The sequence below is a fragment of the Rattus norvegicus genome, chromosome 6 (genome assembly GCF_036323735.1).
Source record: "Rattus norvegicus strain BN/NHsdMcwi chromosome 6, GRCr8, whole genome shotgun sequence".
NCBI classification, from domain to species: domain Eukaryota; kingdom Metazoa; phylum Chordata; class Mammalia; order Rodentia; family Muridae; genus Rattus; species Rattus norvegicus.
The window spans coordinates 128,822,118-128,843,666 of record NC_086024.1 but is presented as its reverse complement, the minus strand read 5'-3'; the positions used below and the strand labels follow the sequence as shown (position 1 = coordinate 128,843,666).

The following is a 21,549-nucleotide window of genomic DNA, read 5'->3' as shown; positions in this document are numbered from 1 at the left end:
ACCCTTTATTATCCTTTGTAGTGCTGGATTTGTAGAAAGATATTGTGTAAATTTGGTTTTGTCATGGAATATCTTGGTTTCTCCATCTATGTTAATTGAGAGTTTTGCAGGATACAGTAACCTGGGCTGGCATTTGTGTTCTCTTAGGGTCTGTATGACATCTGTCCAGGATCTTCTGGCCTTCATAGTTTCTGGCAAAAAGTCTGGTGTGATTCTGATAGGTCTGCCTTTATATGTTACTTGACCTTTTTCCCTTACTGCTTTTAATATTCTTTCTTTATTTTGTGCGTTTGGTGTTTTGACAATTATGTGACGGAGGTGTTTCTTTTCTGGTCCCATCTATTTGGAGTTCTGTAGGCTTCTTGTATGCCTATGGGTATCTCTTTTTTTTAGGTTAGGGAAGTTTTCTTCTATGATTTTGTTGAAGATATTTACTGGTCCTTTGAGCTGGGAGTCTTCACTCTCTTCTATACCTATTATCCTTAGGTTTGATCTTCTCATTGAGTCCTGGATTTCCTGTATGTTTTGGACCAGTAGCTTTTTCTGCTTTACATTATCTTTGACAGTTGAGTCAATGATTTCTATGGAATCTTCTGCTCCCGAGATTCTCTCTTCCATCTCTTGTATTCTGTTGGTGAAGCTTGTATCTACAGCTCCTTGTCTTTTCTTTTGATTTTCTATGTCCAGGGTCATTTCCATGTGTTCTTTCTTGATTGCTTCTATTTCCATTTTTAATTCCTTCAACTGTTTGATTGTGTTTTCCTGGAATTCTTTCAGGGATTTTTGCAATTCCTCTCTGTAGGCTTCTACTTGTTCTCTAAGGGAGTTCTTTATGTCTTTCTTGAAGTCCTCCAGCATCATGATCAAATATGATTTTGAAACTAGATCTTGCTTTTCTGGTGTGTTTGGATATTCCGTGTTTGCTTTGGTGGGAGAATTGGGCTCCAATGATGCCATGTAGTCTTGGTTTCTGTTGCTTGGGTTCCTGTGCTTGCCTCTCGCATCAGATTATCTCTAGTGTTACTTTGTTCTGCTATTTCTGACCGTGGCTAGACTGTCCTATAAGCCTGTGTGTCAGGAGTGCTGTAGACCTGTTTTCCTGTTTTCTTTCAGCCAGTTATGGGGACAGAGTGTTCTGCTTTCGGGCGTGTAGTTTTTCCTCTCTACAGGTCTTCAGCTGTTCCTGTGGGCCTGTGTCTTGAGTTCACCAGGCAGGTTTCTTGCAGGGGAAAAGTTGGTCCTACCTGTGGTTCCAAGGCTCAAGTTTGCTCGTGGGGTACTGCCTAAGTCCTCTCCTCGGCGGCAGCAACCGGGAAGATCTGCGCCGCTCTTTCCAGGAGCCTCCGTGCACCAGGGTTCCAGATGACGTTTGGTGTTTTCCTCTGGCATCTGGATGTGCACAGAGTGCAGTCTCTTCTGGTTTCCCAGGCGTGTCTGCCTCTCTGAAGTTTCAGCTCTCCCTCCCACGGGATTTGGGTGCAGAGAACTGTTTATCCGGTCTGTTTCCTTCAGGTTCTGGCGGTGTCTCAGGCGCAGGGGTCCTGCCGCTCCTGGGCCCTCCCCTACGGGAACCCAGAGGCCTTATACAGTTGCCTCTTGGGCCAGGGATGTGGGCAGGGGTGGGCAGTGTTGGTGGTCTCCTCCGCTCTGCAGCCTCAGGAGTGCCCACCTGATCAGGCGGTGAGGTCTCTCTCCCATGGGGTTTGGGAGCAGAGACCAAACTGAGGTTCTTAATATAAGGTTGGCTAAACAACAATGAAAATTCAAGTCCCAGACTCAAAGGGAATCAACAGTTAATGTAAGGTCATCAATTGGTAAAGAATGGGATCCTGTGATATAGGATGGAGATTCCAGAGGATCCTATTGAAACTAAGAACTTTGAACTCTAAGATTCTCAAAACTCTAACTCATCTAAGTTAATCTCTCCATGACCACCTAAAAATATTGCCTTTTACACTTTTGACTGAGGAAATTATTCCTTCTCTGTGAAATACCAGAGGTGATTTTCCTTTCACGGCTAACTTTTAATCAGAAAAAAAGTATCCTCGCCTGGCATATTTCAGTTTAAAAAAAAATTAGCCACAATCAGAGTGATAAAATTGAGAACTAGGTTTAGTATATTTATAGGTTCTTTCAAATGGTATATTTGATGCATTAGGTCTTGGCTTTCATTTTGGCTGATGATGCTGTCTGTATGTGGAATTTCATGGCCTGGGTGGTTCTTCCATGATGGTGCAAGTTGTGCTAAGATCTGGGGCTTTTTAAGTAGTTGTGTCCAAGTAAAGAATACTAGTACAGAGCTCAATGAGTTTGCTAGTTGTCTTAGTTAAGGTTTCCATTATTGTGATGAAACACTATGACCAAAAAGTGAGTTGGAGAGGAAGGAGATTATTTATCGTACATTTCTATATTACTGTTCATTACAGAAGGAAGTCAGGACAGGACTCAATCAGGACAGGAACCTGGAGGCAAGAGTTGATGCAGAAGCTATAGAGGGGTGCTGCTTCCTTCCTTTCTCCATACGTCCTGCTCAGCCTGATTTCTTATAGATTGTAGAACCACTGTACCCTCCACCATCAATCAGCAATTAAGAAAATTCTCGACATGCTTGCCTACAGCCAGATCTTATCAAAACATTTTCTTAATTGAGGTTCTCTCTTTCTGATGAATCTATCTTGTGTCAAGTTAACAAAATATAGCCAAGGTATCAATTCAGAGAAGCAGAAGGCTGGGAAATGTGTGTAGGAACATATTTTAAGAGTGTGAGTAATGATGGAAGGATCATAAAACAGGATAAGGTTGAGGTTATTGATATGGGCTCAGTTACTGGACATTCTCTTTTATTTTAGAAACTCATATATTTTCTACACGCGTGTCATTCAAAAATATGGCTCACTGAAGCATTTGTCTAAAGAACCACTACTGAAAGAAGTTTGGAGAAGCCTGGTAATCCACGGCTTAGTGTTGATGAAGGGCTCTTAAGACTGAAGAAATTGCAATGCTAGAGTGGACATGCTGTGTAAAACCCAATCCTTCACAGTGGGAATGTTCAGAAGAGATGTTCTTCATTAATTTCGTAATACAGGAAATGGTGAGAGGAACACCACCACATTTGAAGGACTTGGTTTTCACCATTCCCTGTGACAGATCTGGGGTTTGGAGACACTGCTGCTCAGTTGGATGAATTCAGTGCAATGAGTTTTATTGGACCCTGATGTAGCAGGAGCCAAGGGGATGAACTGAATCAGCAAAGGCAAGATGATCGTGATTTTCAAAATGGGCAGCCAAGACAAAGTAATGTCCTATGATCTAAGCATAATGGGCAGAACAGGCATAATAATTTTTATGATGGCATGACTCATACCTATCATTGTTATTGCCTAATTATTCTTGCTGTTTCTAACCATGCAATATATAAAAAAACATTTGTGTTGGATCTGTGTAAATAGAAAAATTCTCATACACTTGAAAGCCTCCATTGAATAGTGACAAAATTGAGTCTAGGACTGTGAACCATTTTCCAGAGTTGAGCCAGTTAGCAGGTGGAGATCTAGAGCCCTGACTGAAAGGACAACCAGGTTCTCTTGAGGAAGGACTTTGATAAAACATCTTAGAGTTTTAGCGTTCACTTTTCCCAGGTCGTCACAAAAGGGACCTTCAGATTTTTAAAAGGGCAAATGCACACTTGGGACAAGAGACAATTACTTTCCTGGGTTCTAAATTGACAGTCATTCCAAAAGAACCCAAGAAACACTGTGGTCCTTCAGAAAAAGCAGTGACTTAGTAAGGTCAGATGATTAGTGGAATTTTGACTAAAACCCAAATCACCAAATTTTCCTGGTCCCAGAACATAGTTGGAATGAAGATATTTTGAAACTGTCAGAATTCTCACAATGAACCCCTGACCTGTGGAGTGGGGGCTACAAAGGTTAGAAAGGCTAAGTAAAAGCTTTTACATTTGCCTGTCAGGGAATATAGTGAATCAAGTTGAGTGTCTCAGGGTTAGTGTTAGTTGTCCTATTTGGGCTCTAGCACATTCCTTACTGGAATGGTTACACTGCCCATCTACCAAGTGATGTATAGAGGTGCTGACTTTCTATAGGGCTGGGGCAGGAGAAGGCTCTTCAACAGTTTCAGGACCGAGGGAAGGCTGTTCCCAAATGGATTCAGGTTAAGGGTATTTTGAGTGCTTGTGAGAAAACTCCAAGAAAACAAGACAAGTGTTTGTCAAAGAACACAGAATTGTTCTTGGATTATGCTTGAATGCCCTGCCCAGATAGAATTGACAGGAAGGAGTTTCCTTCTGACTAGTCATTACAGCCAACTATTGTCCTTGGTTTATATGCCTCCATGGAAAACCATGGGTTTTCTTGTTTGTTTGTTTTTTGTTTTGTTTTGTTTTGTTTTAAACCACTTATGGCTTGTCCTCATGGTTGAACACTTACTGAGGTGACTGTGTGTAACCATCGAGTATAAACTGACTAATAGTCTTAAGAAAGTAAGCAATTGCATGAGACTTTATTCTTCATTTTTAGGCTCCCTTCTCCCAGGTTGCAGCACCAACTAGAGCAGTGACAGGATCCTTAACTACCATATGATCTGAGATGCCCATCATGATCTAATTGTTGTTTGACCAACCAAGATTTCTACTCCATTGACAGTGCTGTCTGCGCCAACCATACACCTAGAGCTCCATGACATGTACTCTATGATCCGTCAACTGAGGCAGAGTATATCAAGGCCTGTTTTACTGATGTTTCTGCAAGTTATGTAAGCAGCAACCAGCCATTGACAGGTGGAGCATGGCAACTCTTTTAGGGAAAACCCCAAAGACAGCAGCACAGGGGCATCTTCTTGTTTGGTAGAACCTCAGGCAGTACTCGTGGTTATGCATTTTGCTTTGAAAGATACGTGGTCAGATGTGCAATTCTTCACTGATTCATGGATATTGCCAATAGGTTATCAACGACTTTGCCAAGAGCATGTTTAGAAATCTAATGAGAAAGAAATCTGGTGAATAAGTATGAGGGGAGAGCTCTCCAGATGGGAGAATGATGTGAAGATACTTGTGTGCCACGTACGTGCTCATCCAATGTGTCTTCAGCTGAGAAAGAGTTCAATAACCAAGTAGATAGAATGGACCATTCTGGTGACATTCAGCCTCTCTTCCCAGCCATCTCTATCATGGCCAATAGGTCAATGAACAAGGTGGTTATGGTGACAATGATCAAGGTTACCTAGGGGCTTGATAACATGGACTGCTATTCAGGAAGTCTGACCAAGACACTTGGGCGAGCATCCCACAAGCATCGTGTCTAGCTGTATGGTCATGGGGAAATAAATAAGCTTCCCTGTGTTTCAGTTTCCTCTTCCATTAAATGGATTGATAACAGCATATAGGACAGAGGACCATCACTGGAATCAAAGAGTATGAGTGACAATCTCTTTGTTCCTGTTGTCACTAGAGGGAACCCCTGCCAACAGGAGCTAAGGGAACACTGCCTGGGCATTTTATGTTCAGGTGTATGTTTATTCATCCTTTGGTCCTACCTCTTCATTTTGATTGGCGGTAGTCATTGTTTTGTGTGAGGTTGTTCAGCTAGGAACTTAGAGAGAGGATATCACTCTGCCCTGAGTAGGAATGGTAGGGAGAGTGGAGCTGCTCTGACCCATGGGGTCCATGCATCTGCAGGAGTTTGGGCTCCAACAATGTTACATGTGAGTAGGGTCAGCAATCCAGCAAAAGACACTGGGTGACAGAGCCCATGGCCTGGAAGAGGGAAAGAATGAGGCAGGACCTGGTCACCAGGAAGTCATAAACATTGGAAATAGAGTCAGTACAGCATAGTTGCTGCAGATCCTGAACTTTGAAACTGTGATTCAAATCAAATTTGCTTTGCTCTGTGGGTTATCCCAGATCATCAGACAATTCCACTGATCAACACGTCTGTCTTCTTGCCAATGCCATGGAGTTTTATCACAATTGATCTGTCCTCTAAATTGAAATCAGGGATGGTAGTAACTCCAGAAGTTATTTTATTGTACAAGATCTTTATAGCTATACTAGGTGTTTGGTTTTTTTCCACATGAAGTGGAGAACTGCTTTTCAAGGCCTGTAAAGAGTTGTGTTGGAATTTTAAAGAGATGGCTTTGAATCTGTAGATAGCCTTTGGTAAAATGGCCATTTTTACTAGGTTAATCCTACCAATCCATGAGCATAGGAGATCTTACCATATTCTGATATATACCTCAATTTCTTTCTTCAAAGACTTGAAGTTCTTGTCCTGCATGATATTTCCTGGCTTGGTTGGAGTTAAATAAAGATATTTTATTGTATGTGTTTCTATTGTGAAGAATGTTGTTTCTGTAATTTCTTCTTAGCCTGTTTAATATTTCTATAAAGGAGTGCTACTGGTTTGTTTGTTTGTTTGTTGTTTGTTTAGTTAGTTAGTTCTTATCTTTCCTCTTTGGAATGACATAGACAATCAAGAACAAATGTCAGTTGCAGCCCTCCCTGGAGACAGTTAGGGCATAGGTCCTGTACTTTTCTTTTGCTTCTGACTTCTTCCCCTTTCCACACTGACTTTGAACTACTTAAAAAATGTAAGATGTGACTAGGAGATCCAGTGGGCTTGTGGAGAACAAAAGTGGTAATTTTCACATCAGGATATAGTTCTGATAGAAGCTATGAATCCATGTTACCAGAAATCATCCCGTCTGCCCATTGGTAATCTGAACACAGAGCACAGGTTGTCCATGCCAGCATTTCCTAAGAGGAGGGAGGAGCCCTTGGTGTGGATAAATAGGCATCACTGTGCGCTGGGTATAACAACACACCAGGCAAGGGAAAACCTTGAACATCAGGAGTCGGCAATCATAGAGGCTGGCAGCTGGCTGGTGTCAGCTCTTCAGGTAATGCCCAGGATTACTGCCTAGAGGAACAGAAGGAACATTCCCAGGCCTGTGTGGTACTGGCTATGGCCTGCAACCTATGTTTATGGGGATGGGGAAAGGGCTTTGGTTGAGATACTGGGTTAGAATCAAGGAACATTTCTGGGGTTCATGAAATCTTCTCTCTGTTTCTCTGGGCTATGGAAGATGCAGATGTTGTGGTCTATGCTTATGAAGAGTAAACGGACCCTGCTCCTCTGACTCCAAAGGGAGTTTTGAGAGCTTGTTGGCTTGCCTGCTGCTGCCATTGCTAGGGTGACACAGGACTGTTGCAGAGTCACTCTAGGGGAGGTGGCAGCTTTGCCATGATCACATAATAGAGGAGATGCCTGGGGGATTAGGACCCCACTTCCTGCCTAGATCCCAGATGCCATAGCAAGGACAGGGTCTTCACACTCAACTAGGAAAGCAAAGAAGAGTCAGTCACTGAACCAAGTCTCCTGTTGTACAAACCCAGTAGCCTCTTATCTCTGTAAATAATTTTGGCACGACATATTGTTTAATGTTTTTCCAAAGAAATGGTTGCATCAGTCTGAAAATAAAGCACAGAGTAAGTGGGGCCAAGGTCCCTGGCTCATCCTCAGGCATGTCACAGCAATGGGGACAAGTGGATTAGTGCCAACACATCCTCCTTTGCTCCCTCTTCCTTTTACTCCCTCCTATTTTATTTCTCTCTCCCTCCTCCTATTCCACTGCCCCTTCCTTCAACTTTCTCTCCCTCTCCCTCCTCCTATCTCCCTGACCTTCCTTTTCCCATTTCTCTCCTTTTCTACAAAGTTCTTTTCTCCCCTCTCTCCCTTCTCTTATCTCTGTTCTGCCCTCCCTCCTCTCTCCTTCTCCTTCTCTCCCCTCCCCAATATCCTCTTCCCTTTCTCCTCTCTCCATGGCTGCCTCTTTCTCTCATTTATTTACCATCCGCCATCGCCTTTGCACACCTGAACACATGATCAGAGGTTAAAGGTAGATATTCAGGATTACCATAATTGCAAGCTATCAACTGAAGTACATTATAATATCAGTGACCCCCTGCTCTGGGTGTATAAAGAGGACATGGATCCCTAGACATTCCATACAGCCACTCCCAATGCCTACAATAAGCTAGCCACTTACCACTAATGTAACCTGGACCCCTCACCAAGCTGTACAGAGAGCTGTACACACCCATTTACTAACTACCACATAGCTGTCCTGACAGCCAACATGAAATCTGGTTCAGGTGTGGGAGAGTCTGATACCACTGCTGCTTCTTCCCACCAGCAGGCCTTCTAAATCTGAGGTACAAAGCACCATGTGGTTCTCTTGCAGGGTGGAGAGAGCCTTTCCCTTTGTGTCCTTCCATTTACAGGTCCTCAAGGGTCCAGGATTTCCACACTACACCAAATATCTCTCCAGCTTCCTCTTAACTAACCCTTACCTAACCCTAACTTCAAGCATAAAATGAACTTAAGATTTCCCAGATTTTTCATTGAAGGGCTAAGAAAGGACCTGTGATAAAAAATGCTCTGAGGTTCCTGAGTTCTGTCGAAGGAGGTGGCTCAAGTGCAAAGTGCAGACAGGGGTCATGCCCATCCCCTGCTCCTATTCTGGCTTGTTCTGTCACCATAACCTGTAACTTCAAATCTCTGAATCTTGGTTCTCCGCTATGAAAATTGGCTACAGCATAGCACACCCTTTGTGGTAGTAGGGAGCACATGATGTGGTAATGCCATCTGAGTCTCCAGACCATTTCATGTGGGCAGTCACAGAGGCAGGAAGGGCAGCAGAGCAGGGCACAATACCCACTAGGTGGGAGGACTAGAAGATGATCAGAGCACTAGCTGGTCCTCCCAGGCTCAACGAAGTTTTTTTTAAGCCTTCAGGACAGAGAAGATGGCCTTCATTGCAGCTTTGGGGCTCCTGATGGCTGGGATCTGCCCTGCTGTCCTTGGCTTCCCAGATGGCACACTGGGAAATGACACTCTACTCCATAAAGATCAAGACAAGGGGACACAACTGGACAGTCTCACATTGGAGTCCATCAACACTGACTTTGCCTTCAGCCTTTACAAGATGCTGGCTTTGAAGAATCCAGATAAAAATGTTGTCTTCTCCCCACTTAGCATCTCAGCTGCCTTGGCCATTGTGTCCCTGGGAGCAAAGGGCAACACCCTGGAAGAGATTCTAGAAGTTCTCAGGTTCAATCTCACAGAGAGCTATGAGACAGACATCCACCAGGGCTTTGGGCACCTCCTCCAGAGGCTCAGTCAGCCAGGGGACCAGGTAAAGATCATCACAGGCAATGCTCTGTTTATTGATAAGAACCTTCAGGTCCTGGCAGAGTTCCAGGAGAAGACAAGGGCTCTGTACCAGGTTGAGGCCTTCACAGCTGACTTCCAGCAGCCTCGTGTGACCGAAAAGCTCATCAATGACTATGTGAGAAATCAGACCCAGGGGAAGATCCAGGAACTGGTCTCAGGCCTGAAAGAGAGGACATCCATGGTGCTGGTGAACTACCTCCTCTTTAGAGGTAAGAGTGGTCACTGCCTGGGGAGTAGAGGGAGAGGATCCTGATTTTGTGCCTGTGCTATACGATGATCTCTGGAAAGGAGGTGCTCAAAGCCTTGGAGATATGGGTGCCTAACTTCTTGTTACTCACAAGTCTCCTCTTCTGAGGTGTTTCTGGACAATGGTTGTGTTTCCTGGTACATGCTCAAGAGAAGTTGTGAGCTTTCAGTCTACAAGGGATGGCTACTCAATATGACTTAAACTTACATACAAGCAGAATGTCATACCTCATATGTCCAGTCAGAAGTCATGGCTACTCCCTGCAGAGGCAGATTCCCTCAGGATTCCCACTGCAGGCATTTCTAGTATGTTCCAATAGTAGATGTCCATAACTGCTAGGGAGTCTCTGACTCTAGGAGGGTCCAGATGGTCCTGGGACTAATTGATCATAAGGAGCCTAGAAACAGAAATTAGAACATGGAAGGTAGCATATCCCTCAATTAATGAAGAACCCCATGGGCAGTTACTGTGCCGTACTTCTCCCCTGAGCCTTTTCTATAATGAACTTGTCATGGGCATGGAGAAGCAGGAACTGGGTAAAAGCCACTAGAGATGTAGTGGTGTGGGCCAGGCAGTGTTCTGTGCTTAGTGTCAGATTGCTTTGTGTAATTTTGCTTTTGTAAAATAAATACCCACTTCGCATGAAAAGTCAGGATTCCCAAGACACATTCCTGAGCCAAAGAGTCTGATGAGATTTGGGTGCAAGATAGATAGAAAATCCCACACCAACAACATCCTGCTTAATACAGACCAGGGAGCAAGGTGACCACCCTGAAATTTGTGCCTGACAGAAGTCATAATGTGACCAGATCTGGGGTGAATAGATTAAAGTTAGTCCAGGTTAGAGTAGTGTGGTCTGGGGCTATAGATAGAAAATCAAGATGACAGTGGAGAGAAATATAGGATAGGAGGACAGGAGGACAGAAGACATAAGATAAGAGAATAGAGAACAGGAGGACAAGATGTCTATAAATTTCCTGTGGAAGGGGATGGTGGAAGCATAGTGACAGCCTGAAGGGTTAGATTAGAGGACATGTCTCTCTCAACTCTCCCCAGGACACTGGCTCAAATGCTGCTAAGTGTGAGTTGGGATGTATGTTTAGACTGTGAGAAGCCAAGACCAAGAAATTTTTCCACTATCAAGTTCTACAATGCACACTGGGAGAGGGGGTATAAACTAGACATTTGGATAACCCTGAGCTGGTAATTGGGACTTGTGGAGACTGCCATAGCCAATGTGTGAGATGAGGACTTCTTACCAATGTTTTTGCCACAATCTATCGGATTATGAACTGCTCACAATATAGGAGAACACAGTCTCTGCTCTTCTCCTTCCCCTAAAACTTATCCTATAAGTCATTGTCTTCTAGAAGGACTACAGACTCACAACTCTCCTCAGGCTCCAGGCTCCAGGCTCACCACCTTCACTGTCTCTCTCTTGCACACTCCACCACACATCCCTGACTGTGTCAGGAGTCCAGGTAGCCGGGGTGAGGTTTTGAGGTTCCCCTGTCCAAACTATGCTTGGAGACAATGCTCATAGTGAGCAGCTTGATCAACTACCAAGTTTTATCCAATTCTGCACATGTCACACTAAGGGATAGTCTGAGTGACTGAAGATGGGTGAATGGTAGTCTCAGCTCAAAAGCTGAGGATAGATGGAGAGGAGGTGGAGTGTTTGTCCTGTGGATATAACATGATCATTTGCCTCATTTTTAGGCAAATGGAAGGTGCCCTTTGACCCTGATTACACATTTGAGTCTGAGTTCTACGTGGATGAGAAGAGGTCTGTGAAGGTGTCCATGATGAAAATTGAGGAACTGACTACACCTTACTTCCGGGATGAGGAGCTGTCCTGCTCTGTGCTGGAACTGAAGTACACAGGAAATTCCAGTGCCCTGTTCATCCTCCCTGATAAGGGCAGGATGCAGCAAGTGGAAGCCAGCTTGCAACCAGAGACCCTGAAGAAGTGGAAGGACTCTCTGAGGCCCAGGTGCATGTCCTCAAGACCCAAAACTGGCCTGGATCCCTGTCCTGCTGTTGCCTGATGGCCAGTGACCCTGTGCCTCATTGTCACAGTAGTGTCCTATGTAAGAGTAGAGAGTCCCCAGGGGACAGATGGACTTGGGTTTCATTTCCCTCTGCTGACTATGTGTTCCAGGTAATGAGTTGCTGTCAATTTTGTTGTTCACAAGATGATATCAGCTAGAACAGGGAACTGAGGTTTCCTCCCTCTAGCAGACTCTAAGTCACAGGGAGTCTAGAATGAGGTGGAAGGCAGGGGGGGATTGTGGTTCACAGGAGATGAGTTCAGAGAATGAGTTCCGCCCTGTGGAGACATTTTATCCTCTCAGTATGCATCGTTCACTATACACAGACTAAGATTTGAAGACCTACTATGTGCCATCTTTTATAGACTCTGAAAATATATCAGAGACTGAAACACAAATGTACCCTTAGGCCTCCTCTTGTAACTGAGGAAGAAAGAATATCGAAATGAAAATTAAGTTAATCATTGTTTACTAGGTTAAAATGTGAGAAAATATGAAGTTAAGAAGGGGTATATCCAAGGATAAGGAATGCAGGAGTCTGATGCAATGTCCACTTTTAAATAGAAGGGCTGTAGAAGATGTTTTAGGGTTGTTGCACCAGGGGAGGATTCCATTTGTAGATCCAGAAGGAAATCATTCCCAGTAAAGGAACATCTAGGATCAAGTCAGGTTACCTGTCTACTAGTCACACTCTCAGTCACTGATGAATAATTAATGCATCAGGAAGAGCAAAGTCCTGTGGACTAGGCATGGGTGGAAAGTGGACTTCACTCCAGGGACAGGGCTGTCTGTGGAGAGAAGCCCCAGGGACAAGGGGTACTGATGGGGACATTGAATACAGGGACTCTTACATTGTTATTTTTTATTCTCAGGAAGATAGATGAGCTCTACCTGCCCAGGTTATCCATTTCCACTGACTATAGCCTGGAGGAGGTCCTTCCAGAGCTGGGCATTAGGGATGTCTTCTCCCAGCAAGCTGATCTGAGTAGGATCACAGGGGCCAAGGACCTGAGTGTCTCTCAGGTAAGACAAGAAACACACAATGCTTTGCCTTGGGGACTAAATGTGGATGGTGAAGGTCATACGAGCATGTGGGGGTGGTACATGTGTGAGGACACCTGTGTTTTTGAGGTTCCTTAACAAATGTCCATCCATTACTCCCTGTACCTAAGCTCATCTAGGAGACCATTGAGGAAAGAGACTATAGTTTCTTTATAGAACTATGGATACCAACCTGTGCTGCACTGCAGGGCTGCACACAATACACTGCAGGATCACCCAGAATACACTGCAGAACCACCCACAATACACTGCAAGGTTACCCACAATACACTGCAGAACCACCCACAATACATTGCAGGACCACCCACAATGCACTACAAACCAAATCACTACAAGCTTCTGCTCCTTTAATGCAGTGCTGAGACAGTACTCCTTGACCAGCACACAGAATATTAACAGTAAAAGTAATAACCAGAATCTATGGTAGTTCTGATGAAAACCCCAAGAATAGGAGAGGAGATGCCTTAGACTCTCATACTACATCCTTAGCTTCACACCCTGTTCGTGCCCAAGTTCTGTCCAGTGCCCACCCAGACCCCTGGGCTCAGATATGTTCCAGCAAGACATGGCAGTTTGGGAATGTGCAGTCTTGCCCTCTGCATTAATTGTGTATGTCCCAAGGAGGCTGAAATGGGAGGAATGCTGAATCCTGCACTGGCTGCCAACACCCTGGCTGTTCCCTCTGAAGATGTTGGGAAGCTGCCTGTGAGGAAACTCCTGCCGCTGCCTACTGCCATCCTTCAGTTTGTAGTGGGTTTGAGGGCAGCACAGTTTCAGACACTGAGCAGTCCAGGGCACGTCTCGTCTCATACTCTGAACAAAGATTTGAGAAATCCATGGTTAGAACTCACACAAGGAACAAAGAAACTCACCAGCAGAAGAGACCAACACTCACTGTTTGTTCCAGACCCCTCTCCTGCCCTCTCTGGTGTCCATTGAGTGGTGTGTTTATCTCCCCACAGGTGGTCCACAAGGTTGTGCTGGATGTGAATGAGACAGGCACAGAAGCAGCTGCTGCCACAGGAGCCAATTTGGTCCCACGTAGTGGAAGGCCACCTATGATTGTGTGGTTCAACAGGCCATTCCTGATAGCTGTCTCTCACACACATGGTCAGACTATCCTCTTTATGGCCAAAGTCATTAACCCCGTGGGAGCCTAAAGCTCCCCAATATCTAATAGTTCTACCCAGGTCCATGAGACCGAGCCTGCATGTGGATCTCTGTGTATAACCCAACCTTCAAACTCTGATTGGCTGTTGCAAAGTTGGCTTAGACAGTGACATCGACTATCTCTGTGGCTCCCAGACATTCAGGAGCGTTTGGACTGTAATGTCAGGTTCTCAGGCCCCTTGGGAGCATCTGCACATGTTTCTGAACCTGGAATCTGTCTTTTTTCTTCTTCCCTTGTGACTCCTCTTTCTGTGTTCATACCCCAAACCTAGCCACTGTCAAGTACACCCAGTCCCAATAAAGGCTTTGAGCACATCTGCTTTCAGTCTCCACAGTCTTGATGGAAACAGACTGGCCTCTGAGCCAACCCATGAGAATCAGGCCCAGGACTGAGAGGGGAAACTGCTGCACTGAATGCCATTCTAGCATCTGAGAACCTGGTGCCATGCTCTTAGGTTATGCTTTCCCCTCTACAGGCAATGCCACTCAGTGCCCCTTGCAGGGTCCCCTGACCCTGACCACATCTGGCATAGGATTGGAGCCCTAACTCCTGCAGATGCATGGGGCCTATGGGTCAGACCAGCTCCTCTCCCCCTAGCACTCCTCCTACTCAGGGCAGAGTGATAGCCTCTGTAAGTTCACAGCTGACCAACCTCAGACAATAGATGAACACCACCAACCAAAATGAAGAGGTAAGACTGAAGGGTCAATAAGCATACACCTGCACAGAAAGTGCCCAGGCAGTGTTTGCTTAGCTCCTGTTGGAAGGAGTTGGCTCTAGTAACAACAGGGACAAAGAGATTGTCAGCCATACTCTGTGACTCCTGTGATGGCCCTCTGACCTACATGCTATTAATAGGCCCTTTATGAATGAGGAAACTGAGGCCCAGAACAGCATAGTCATCTCCTTGTGACCACATTATGGGTGTTGTGTCACTCTTCCAAATTTTGTGATGCCAGAGGAACAGTCTCACCCAAGTTGTGGCTGTGTTCATGAGGCTTCACTGTGGCAGGTAGGTGGATGAGGAAACAGGGCTCTGATACTTACCAGAGATCAACCAAATAGTCAGTGGATCATGTGACATCTCTGCTGAGGTGGATGTGAGGGACATAAGAAGGTGCTCAGATAACCACAGAGAATATTTTTGGGCAGGGCAAAACATAATGAAGCCATTTCTGAAAGGAAGTGGTTCTGGGACAACAGAGTAGAGTGATGGTAGAGCAGGAGAGCTAGGAGTGACAGCAGAGTGGCCAAGAGCCTGGCTCCTTGAGGATTCTGAAATAATTTGGAGCCACTGGGAGTATTGCAAGGGTTAGACAGTGTTTCTCACTTGGCAAAAGTACTCTATGAGGTTACAATGCAGAGAACTGAGTTGTGAGAGGTGAGGAGTAGCATCGAGGACAGTCTAGTGGAACATCAGAACACAGCTGGAGTAGAGAGTGAATGATTCAGCTCAGGTGGTAAGCTGGTTTGCTCTCTTCATGGAGGAGGAGAGGAGGCCAAGGTGCATTTGGGTTGAGGTACCTGCTCTCCATGGAGAATCCTCTGGGCTTGGAAACACAACCACTGGTCTACATGGTCAGGGACAACTATACAGTCAAGATTTGCTTGAGTCTTAAGGCTCCTGAGAACACCCATTGAGCAGTGACCATGAGGTCATCAGAGAATTGAAGCCTGGTGGGCCACATTCAGGACTCTAGTCCCCAGTTAATTCTCAGGTACCCTTTTCTGATGGCCATGAGATGAGAGAAGAGGACTCATCAATTGAAACAATCAAATGTCCCAGCAGACTTCCCAAAGTGTCTGTTAGGCATCATCCTGAAACTGGGACACCACATGCACTCCATGAGTGCTGACTAGCCCCAGCTTTATCCCTCCATCCATCCTGGATCCAACTCAGGTGTCTGAAGAGCCTGATGCTGGATGCATCTCCTTATGCTGGTGTGATCGTTCTGGAACTTGTGGCCAAATCTGTGTCCATCTCTTCTGAAGTCTGGGACCTAAATATCAGGGATTACTTCTCCTCATTCCCTGAGTACTGAGGGTTTCTGCTCTCTTGTCCTTCAACTATTTCCTTGGTGATGAACCCTCTTCAGGGAGAGCCCCAGTGTGAACTCTCATTATTTGTTTTACAACCTCTTGGAATGTGCTCTGGTAGGAGAAAATCTGGTTACCATCTAAAAGCAGTTAACTGGTGACACATGGGAGACTGACAGGGGTCTCATTGCAGCTTTGACTCTCAGAAAAGGACCTAGTAGCAGTTCCACCATAAAAGAACTCAATAATCACTGATATGATTTTAGGAATTCTTACAGGATCATCATTAAGAAGTCATCTATTTGTCTATGTAGCATCACTACAGGGCAGTACATCTGCTCAAAAGGGGTGAGCTAATACTTAGTGATTGTTATATATGTTTAATAATAACAGGAAAAGCATATTAATAACAGGAATCTTTCCTAAATGAATTCTCTTAGACTTTTGTACAAGAGCAATTCTGTCACAGTAATCTGAAGCAGACCATCTCAAGAAGATCACCTGATAGTTATTTGGTTGTCCTATTATGGCTCCTGACAGATGTCCAGGATGGGTTATGAACCCAACTTTGAGGATCTCATCCTGATGATTCATGCCCCTGCCTCAAATCACAGGCATTTCCCTGACCTATGTCCATCTCCCACTATAATAAATTAATTCCCCTCTAGTAGTGGTATCTCCATGTTGGAGTTACTTATGGCCAGACCTTGTCATGCCAACACATCTCCTGATGTCACAGTTCCATGTGACCTTTGGCAGTCTGGAACTTTCTGACTCTAATTCATATCTGTGTAGGAAGAGACCAGAGAAGTTCATCTGGAAGCTGAACTTGCCAGGAAACCTCTTGTCATCAGAGCCTCCTCTATGAATTGGACCTGTCTGTTTTTTTCTGTGCATGGCCATCTGCCTTACTGCATGTCCTGTCTTGCTGATAAGACTGAGACTTCATTCTCACTATATTAACATTCATATGCTCCTGGACGCCTCTTTTATTAATATAGTATTAAATACACTCATTCATTGCTGCTCTGCATCGGGATCTCATATGTGTGCAGGGGATAGGATAGGCCACGTGTTATAGCTGCTGGCTATGGGTCTCAGGCCTGGGAGGTGTGAACAGAAGGACGGAATTGACGGTGTGGTAGCTTCTGTGTAGCCAGGCTGATGACTGACCATCTCACGTCTAGTGTTCTGCCAAGCACTTATGTTCTCCTACTTTCATGTGTCTTGTTGGGAAGGACTCTGGTTGTAGACACTGCATTCTCCAATGTTCCCAAATTTTAGAACCTTTCAGCCAAACCTGCCTTCTGGAGTAATGTCCAGCGAAAAGCTGCTCAGTTCCCCACTGAGCCCCTCCTTAAATGGATGGTCAGCTGTCATGGAAGGTGGCAAGGTAGCCTGCAACTTCCTGGCAGCATTTTTCCTAGCGGTTGTCATACATCACTTTCTTTTATGTATATAAACATTTTTATTTGCTTTACTGTCACTTGCCTAAAACCATACAGCTACTCATCCACAATTTTTTCTTATTTCAAGTTACTAAAAAAATAACTAGTTTTCTCAAATGTAAGATGGTTTATAACACTAAATCATTGTTAACACAAAATGGATAAATGTGATAATGATGATCTGACACATTGAATTGATGGGCTGTGATTGTCCTTTCCTAGTTATAATTACCCACAGCAGGCATCCACATTGTCTCCTCTACACTGAATTCTATGCTTCTATGCTTATAAATGTGTTTATAAGATTGAAATATAAAATTAAATAAAATTTACATATACATCAGATTTAAATATACGTATAAAGACTTTAATTGTACAGATTATCCATGTCGTGAAAATGAAGTATTTGTCCTATTGCGTGCTTCATGCTATTGTATCATACAATTCAGATGCATTAAAGATCCTTAGTCATACTTCCAGAGGTTCTGCCAAACTTCTCTTGGTTGTAACATAGTATTTAATTTGTCTTGGGTTTTTTTTTCTTGTATGACCTGTTGGTGATGATACTGAGAATGCACCCATTCTAACTTTTATTTTACCCCATTTGAAAAGAAGTCCTCTTATACCTCAAAGCAGCCACCAGAGTATATACTCATTGGACCATTACATTCTGTAATGTGGTCCTCACTGAGCTAATGAAGAAGCACAGTGGAGACAGCTGCTTGTTGGCTTGTCACTGAATTCTCTCATGTGTAACACAGGTCCAGCAAATATCAAATCGGAATGATTTAAGCCCCTGGATAAATACATTGACTGAAAATTTTCACTGTGGTATGTTCAGGTTTTGTCTAGAGCAAACATTCTCCCGTATTCTGGATAGAAAGATGTTGGCCCCTTTCCATGAGAGAGCTGTGGAGAAGGGCTGGAAGCCTCATTTTCTGCAGATCTGGAAAAGGCAGAATGGCAGGGCAGTCACTGCTGAAGAGCCTAGATATAGGAGCACTGTAGAGAGTTATTTCAGGATGATGGCTGTAACCACTGGAAACATTTGCTGATGCTCTCAGAACCCATAACAGGTGATTCCTGGGGGATGTATCAGCAGCCATGTAGTACAGCCAACAATGATCTCATCTGCTTGCCAACAGCTGCTACAAGAAAAGTGACTTCTCTTCCTAATGTTACGGTGTCTCATTGCCACAATCTATCTTTTTTTAAAAAGCATCTTAAAAGAGAGTTACATTACTTTCTAGTATTGGAGGTGGCAAAGGGCTGAGCAGCATTTTGTAAGGGAAAGGCAAATGCCTGCGTCCTGAAAGAAGAGGGCAGAGGCGTGGAGGGTAGAGAGCTCCAGCAGGCTACCCTGAGGAGGATCCTTTCTGCTGAGATGTGTAGAAGAAGGAAAGATGGAGGACCTTCCAAGGATGTGGGCAAATGCTGGAGATCACTGGGAAGGGTGAAGGGTGAACCTGCATCACTGCTCCCTCCTCCACTACCTATGGTGAACAGCTGGGGAGCATGAGTAGTTTTGGTACATGGTATGTTTTTGAGGAGAGGGAGGGAAGGAGGCGCTTTACCCTTCACCTCTCTCTCTCTCTCTCTCTCTCTCTCTCTCTCTCTCTCTCTCTCTCTCCCTCCCTCCCTCCCTCCCTCTCTCTCTCTCCCTCTCCCTCTCCCTCTCCCTATCTCTCTCTCTCCTTCCCTCCCTCCTTCCCTCCCTCCCTCTCTCCGAGTTAGCACCCGTGCATGTGTCTGATAGACTGTTTCATGATGATCTGGTCCCTTGTTCAATTGAAGTGAATATTTTAAATAAACTTTGCAAGGTTCTGAAAAGACTCAGCAGGTAAGCATGGCTATACACACAGGTTTGTTTGCAGAAGAATGATGGCAGGCTGGACTTCTACGAGTGCAGAGGTTGAGCAGAACCCACACCTGACTCAGAGTCAAGAGCACAAAGATGCTGAGGATGGCAGCCCTGCCCTGCCCCTTCCTATGACAGCTGGGGAACCTGGGTACTTTTGGAACAGGGTGAGTGGTCAGGGTGAGGCAGATTAATACACTCTTCATTCTTCTGCTCCAGGGTGCCATGAAGATTGCATCTAGGGACACACACATCCTGAGCGACAACTGACACCCTCTTCTTGTTTCCCTCTGTGCAGTGCATGCTGTGGATGCCTGCTGCTCATTCCTGGGTCAGAGCCGCCTGAGTAACTGCTCTTTGCTTCACAGAGCTCTGTGAATGTTAAAAGCATGTTCTAATGGCTCATCCACACCAGGTCTGGTGTTTTTAACACTGTGATGGGGGATACTTATCAACCTAGTGATTGAAAAGTACCAGTGAGTAGGACTTGGCACTCAGATACAGAAAAGTGAGTATGTACTTTGATGAAGAGGAAAAACCTCAGCGCCAGCAGCCCTGGTCCTTCCTGGGCTGGCATCTAGTCAGAGATATAGTAAATATGTGTGTTGAATACTCGCAGAGAGAAGTCTGTGAGCCAGGCTTCCTTTACCAGCCTTCTTGCTGTCATTTTATGTGCATCATGCCATGCAATGTACACAGACGTATATCAATTCATATGCACTTATCACATCATATGACAGCACCTCATTAGGTTGTCCTGGCTGAGCTTAAACTCACTCTCAGATATTTCTTCCTTGGCCCCAGATAGAATGTTTCAAAAGATACTAAAACTTCCATTTCACCTTACTATGAAAGGGCAAAACCAGGTAACTGGCAAGGAGGGACTACATATGGCCAAGTCCTCAGCAGGCCTGGGAGTGACAGACAGGAGCTCTGCTCCCCACTCCCACAGATTCTGGGTGGAGCCTGGTATCCCTGACTCCATACTTCAGGAAAGTTCCCACTGAAGTTGTGCTTTTCCTCTGCTACTCGGCCCCTCACATCCTTAAAGCTTCCTCAGGTCTCACACATCATTCCTGCCTGGGCCTTGGGTAGTCAACTTACCTAGCCACCTACAACATGATTTTCCAATGCCTTACTTCAGACTGCTTTAGTCACCTTTGAACAGTTTCCATACTCACTGATGAGTCACCCCACCCTCCCCTCCCAATAACTCCCCACAAACATGAGAACACTCTGTATATACATGAATTCCCATGTTGGATATCACATGTCTATGGGTCACATCTTACAGGCCCTACTGTGTGTGGTTCTTTCCCTGTGAGCATGTTGGCAGGCTCACACACAGGGCGGCAGGAAATGGCATCACTCTCATTTGTCTAATGCAGTAATAGTGTGTGACCTGAGCAAGCTCTGCTCACCCATTCATGTGTTGGTGGACACTTGTGTCACAAGCCCTTTGCTGAGAAGAAGCATGGTGGATGCTGGCTGTAGTGCCTGCCATGTTCTTGCTTCCTGTTCCTCTGAGTACCTGCCTACACTGCGATTGCTGCATCAACCTTGCCAAAAGTGCTGCATCATTCTCCATTTCTACTGCCGTACCAGAAAGGCTGAGCTAATCACAAATCATCTAGAAAGACAATGCTCCGCATTGGCTTGATTTTTAATTAGTTTCTGATGTGACTAAAGAGACCATGGAAAAATGAGGGTGGAAAAAAGCCAGAAGCTCAATGGTTCCTATTATTACTGTCATTACTATTCCTTTTTTTCCTTTCAATTTTTTATTGGATATTTTTATTTACATATCAAATGTTAGACCCTTTCCCCACATATCCAATCTCCCCTCCCCCTTCTTCTATGAGGGTGTTCCCTCACCCAACCATGCCCCCTTCCTGCCTCTCCTCCATGACATTCCCTTACACTGGGGGGGTGCTGCTTTGTCTGGACCAAGGGCTTCTCCTACAATTGATGCCCAACAAGGCCATCCTCTGCTACATATGCAGCTAGAGTGATGGGTCTGTCCATGTGTACTCTTTGGGTGGTGGTTTAGTCCCTGGGAGCTCTACTTGGTTGGTATTGTTGTTCTTATGGGGTTGCAAATCCCTTCAGGTCCTTCAATTCTTTCTCTAACTCCTCCAATGGGGACCCTGTTCTCAGTTCAATGGTTGGCTGCAAGACTCTGCCTCTGTATTTGACATGCTCTGGCAGAGCCTCTCAGGAGACAGCTATATCAGGCTCCTGTCAGTATGCACTTCTTGGCATCAGCAATATTGTCTGAATTTTGTGACTGTATGTGTATGGGGTGGGTCCCCAGGTGGGGCAGTCTCTGGATGGCCTTTCCTTCAGTCTCTGTTCCAAACTATGTCTCCATATTTCCTCCTATGAATATTTTTGTTCCCCCTTCTAAGAAGGAGTGAAGCATCCACA

The 21,549-nt window shown here is 44.9% G+C and overlaps 1 protein-coding gene across 2 annotated transcripts; it reads left to right on the top strand.

Annotated features, from left to right (window-relative positions):
- The first annotated feature begins 6,822 nt into the window (after positions 1-6,822).
- On the top strand, positions 6,823-14,098 carry Serpina3m (serpin family A member 3M). 2 transcript variants are annotated; one of them, XM_006240466.5, is made up of 5 exons: positions 6,823-6,912; positions 8,811-9,457; positions 11,215-11,488; positions 12,419-12,569; positions 13,571-14,094. In XM_006240466.5, the coding sequence occupies exons 2-5, from the start codon at positions 8,821-8,823 to the stop codon at positions 13,766-13,768; spliced, it is 1,260 nt and encodes a 419-aa protein (XP_006240528.1). In that variant the 5' UTR covers positions 6,823-6,912; positions 8,811-8,820; the 3' UTR covers positions 13,769-14,094. The 2 variants fall into 2 exon arrangements, with proteins under 2 accessions (XP_006240528.1, NP_001257911.1); NM_001270982.1 differs by having other exon boundaries at positions 6,828-6,912; positions 8,804-9,457; positions 13,571-14,098.
- The last annotated feature ends 7,451 nt before the right edge of the window (positions 14,099-21,549 follow it).